At 42.3% G+C, this 4,326-nt stretch overlaps 1 protein-coding gene across 1 annotated transcript; it reads left to right on the top strand.

The window, feature by feature from the left end:
- Nucleotides 1-502: 502 nt before the first annotated feature.
- On the top strand, nt 503-3,817 carry LOC127307887 (ras-related protein RABC1). The gene is made up of 6 exons (XM_051338661.2): nt 503-795; nt 878-946; nt 2,171-2,236; nt 2,739-2,860; nt 3,014-3,142; nt 3,478-3,817. Exons 1-6 carry the CDS (start codon nt 648-650, stop codon nt 3,583-3,585), a joined length of 642 nt encoding a protein of 213 aa, XP_051194621.1. The 5' UTR covers nt 503-647; the 3' UTR covers nt 3,586-3,817.
- Nucleotides 3,818-4,326: the final 509 nt, after the last annotated feature.

Consider the following 4,326-nt stretch of genomic DNA (forward strand, 5'->3'; position numbering starts at 1 on the left):
TTAGACTGAGAAGGTTTTGTTCGCTCACCTGTCGCCGTGCGTCGTCCAACACATAGGGACTACATATTGGAAGGTGCATGTCGAGGCCATTAGCTGCTCAAATATAGTCCCTCCATTTCTAGATATAAGCTATATAGTTTTTTAAGGAAAAAAATCCTAAGTAAAAGTGTATTGTGTTGCACCACTTGTCTCGATAATTTTTTTTAAAATTATTTTATGTTTTCTTATCTTATGCAAAGTTCTCTGTTTTCTCACGTCAATTGTTCAATGGTAATCTCATCGAAAACTAGTGTAATTTTCCTCAATGTGTGTTTTTCAAAATTTCGGTGCTAAAAGCTATATGGCTTATATTAATGAATTGAGTGAGTAATGAATAAACAAACCTTGGAATAGGATGTGAAAGCTTTATCTGTGTTGGAGAGTAGCTAGAGATGTCAAAATCAGTCCGAATTTGTGTGCTGACACCTAGCTTTGCCAATTATTAAACAAAAAGTTTCATCTTTTTCTGTTTTCTCTCCCGTCCATCCCGTTTCTCCCTTTCTCCTTCTTCTCCGCACCGCAAAGCAAACCCTCCCTCTCTCCCCGCTCCCCTGGTACTAGCATCAGATCTGCGATCCGATCCAGTCCGGCGATCCCGCGCGGCCACCATGGCCGCCTCCGCCTCCGCATCCCAGTCCCAACCCGACTTCGACTACCTCTTCAAGCTGCTCCTCATCGGCGACTCGGGCGTCGGCAAGAGCAGCCTCCTCCTCCGCTTCACCGCCGACTCCTTCGAGGACCTCTCCCCCACCATAGGTTCCTTCCTTCATCTCCCTCCTTATTTCTCTCATCCCTCATTTCCTCCCTCCCGCCTCTCAGACCTCCATCTTCTCTCCAGGTGTCGACTTCAAGGTCAAGATGGTCGACGTCGCCGGCAAGAAACTCAAGCTCGCCATCTGGGACACAGGTACGGCACGGCACGGCCTCTCTCTTCCTACCTTAGCCGCTGCGACTGCGAGTATCCAGCACTTGCTCAACTTCCTGTTAGAACTGGTTCTCTCATTGCGAATTTAGATGCTATATGGCCAAGGTCACCCACTTGTTTGTAGTGCACTGACATGCGCAGGTTGCATAGTATCCAGCACATTCAGTTTTGATTTCTTGGATTTTTGTGGCCTAGGTAGGATATGATTGAACATGATCAACCATCTCCGGTCTGTTTTGGTATACCAGCATGTGCTACAAGTTACATACTACTAAGCACATTTCTCATTCCAGCCCCGTCTTTGTTTGTGCAATCCCAGTTGTTCATTGTACCATGGTTATTTTGGGACAGACTCCAAAGCTATTATTGTCTCTTTATAGTATCTAGTTATGATCTTTTAGTTGCTGTGTACCCGATGTGTAATGCAACACAAGCAATGGATTTGGATTGCCTCGTAGCATCAAACATCATTAAGCCTAGCCACATATTTTGATGACATGTGGCATACCCATGCCAGAATGCATACCCAAGCCACAAGGCCTGAAGTTCATTTATACCCTTTCTTCTCACTCTGGAGGATGCCATGAGGATGGAGGCCAAGGGGTGTGAATGATCACGGGGCATTGTGGCCTCGGGTATGTCATCCAAATATCACATGATAATTTATACTTGTGACATGCCATGGCGGTATTCTTCCCAAAAGACGCAGTAAAGTTCTTTGGAATCAAACCATCTTTCGCTGCAACTTTCATGTGTATCTTTATTTTAGCACGACCGCTTGTTTTCTGTAATAAATTGTTTTCCATAAAAGAAGCATTTAAGGATTTGTGTTGGTACATGCTGTGAAGGAGTTTAAACAGAATATACGAGTCAATATTTTTTGAGCGAGATAAATTCATCTTCACGTACAGTAATCACATGGGTTCTTTCCTACTTTTCAAGTGTGGGTATGCATAAAGACGTAGAGTTTTTTCATCAAATCTTCTGAAGAATTACCCCTTTGAACAAGCTGCTTTTGTTTAAAATATTTTCTTCACCAATCACAACTAGTCAAAATCAATTCGCATTACATCATCAAACAAGTAATAATACTACTCATCTGTTTAATGAATTAAACCAGTATTCTCATGTATATTGTATGTGCGGTGTGACTGAGAATTTGTTTACATGCTTAATATCTGATTTAACATCTTGACCATTGTGCAGCTGGACAGGAAAGATTTAGGACCTTGACCAGCTCATATTACAGAGGGGCGCAAGGTGTCATCATGGGTAATTCTTTTCTCCTCTCCTTGTCATACATACTAGGGATGTGATGACTCTTCAGCTGGGAAAGTCTTAAGTTTCTTCGGATGAAAATCAATAAAAATATCAGTTAATTGCATTGAATTTCTCTATGAACTTGAAAATTATTCTGTGACATACAGCATCCTTTCAGGCTTTGTTCAGCTTTCATGTCTTCTGTATCCTGTAGAGAAGTACAACAATCTTTCTGGCTTCGGCTACCTTGGAGTCATTAGACGGTGTGACTGAGCTACTTGTTTTCTTTTGTATGTTTCTTGTTGGGTTAGAACGAGTTGCCTTAGTTTATGCATTTTAATCAAGGTTCTATTAAATGCTAAGTGTTGACCAAGCGTTTTGCCTCCGCTTTTCCCTTTTCTGAACATTAAAGCGCTCCATTTTGCCTCTGCTCAGCTCTTAGGTGCGCTTAACCGTGCGCTTAGGAGCACTTAATTTAGCACTGACTTTATTAATATCTCGTCCATATTTTCAGTGTATGATGTCACTCGACGAGAAACTTTCACGGATCTTTCTGATATATGGGCGAAGGAGATTGACCTATATTCAACAAACCAGGATTGTATAAAGATGCTTGTTGGGAACAAAGTGGACAAGGTACTTCAGTCTGCAGTTACAGCTTTTTAGATTTAATTTTACATTTTGCTGATTGTCTGCACATGCACCAGGACTACGTTCTATCTAGTTGTGCAGATATTGTGCAGGTTTCTTTGATGTATGTTTTCTTAATATGGATGATTGGTGTGGCAGGAAAGTGAGAGAGCTGTCACGAAAAAGGAAGGGATTGAGTTCGCCAGGGAATATGGATGTTTGTTTCTGGAATGCAGTGCGAAAACGAAAGTGAATGTAGAGCAGTGCTTTGAGGAACTCGTGCTGAAGGTATGTTCTGGTTTTCAGCTTTTGATTTGTTCGGGTATCTGTCGTGATTTATTCTTTGCAACATATTGGCCTGTGATACTGTCCTCAAGGATGTTCATACTTGTAGTAAAACTTTTTCTTTAATTTTGACCAAAAAGACAAGTATTAATGAGTTTTCTTCTTACTAGCGGAGCCCTTGGCTAGACATAGTTTATAATTGCAGATTCAGCATATCTTTAGTACATGTGTTTACATCGAATAGAGTTTTTTTTAATAGAGCTCTATATGGAAACACCTTGAGTTACTCATATCATAGAGCTACTGTAATCAAACTGACGTACATGCCCACAACGCAGATATTAGACACGCCGAGCCTTCTGGCGGATGCTTCTTCTGGGGCGAAGAAGAACATTTTCAAGCAGAAGGCACCGGAAGCTGATGCTGCTGCAAGCGGCTGCTGTTAATATGTTGCTAATTGATCTATGATATGTTATAGAAATTGATAAGCTTGTTTGTGTCGATTTTATTTTGTTTTCATTTTTCCTGTATATCAATATCCCATGTTGAGTCACGCATTCACAAAACAGTCTGTCGATCATGCTGGCAGTTGTTCAGTTCTATACTTCTATATCAGCAACACTTAATATGGATCAGAGGGAGTAGTAAGCTTGAATCTATGGATGAATGTTTTCGTCATTGGGATAGTTGTATCACACCCGATGTCCTCTCTGATGTACTACCTTATTTGTGATGAAATTATAGTAGTCTGATGATTCAAATGGGACATTTGAAGTTTGCTGTCTCCAATCTCTATCTAGCGTTAATAATTACATATATATATGATGGATGGGAGAAAAGAAGATACTTGGCCTGACGTGTCTTTGGTATCCTGTTGTTGGTCGGGCCAGGCTGGGTGTGGGTGCGGACGAAATCGGTCCAATTGGTTGCCTGCATGAGGCCTTGGGGTGCATCTGCAGGGTAGGCATGAAGACAACCACCGTTTCTACCGGGAATGCCCGGTGGAGCGAAAAAGGAGGGGCCCGCTGCACTTGTGGTGCACGGGTGGGAGACACCGTGTTCCTTTGGGCCGCACGCCGAATAAATCCTATGACAGCTAAAGTGTCACATCAAGGGACACACTACCGCGGCGGATCTATTGCGCCGCCGTGAAGACGAAGAGCTCGATTGCGACCGTGACGACATCG

Source organism: Lolium perenne, chromosome 6, assembly GCF_019359855.2.
Source record: "Lolium perenne isolate Kyuss_39 chromosome 6, Kyuss_2.0, whole genome shotgun sequence".
Taxonomy (NCBI): Eukaryota; Viridiplantae; Streptophyta; class Magnoliopsida; order Poales; family Poaceae; genus Lolium; species Lolium perenne.

Bases quoted from the DNA above. Each gene is read 5' to 3' on its own strand.
- LOC127307887 (XM_051338661.2), top strand. From the start codon at position 648: ATGGCCGCCTCCGCCTCCGCATCCCAGTCCCAACCCGACTTCGACTAC. The intron at 796-877 runs GTTCCTTCCTTC...TCTTCTCTCCAG, and splicing joins GGACCTCTCCCCCACCATAG to GTGTCGACTTCAAGGTCAAG. The intron at 947-2,170 runs GTACGGCACGGC...ACCATTGTGCAG, and splicing joins GCTCGCCATCTGGGACACAG to CTGGACAGGAAAGATTTAGG.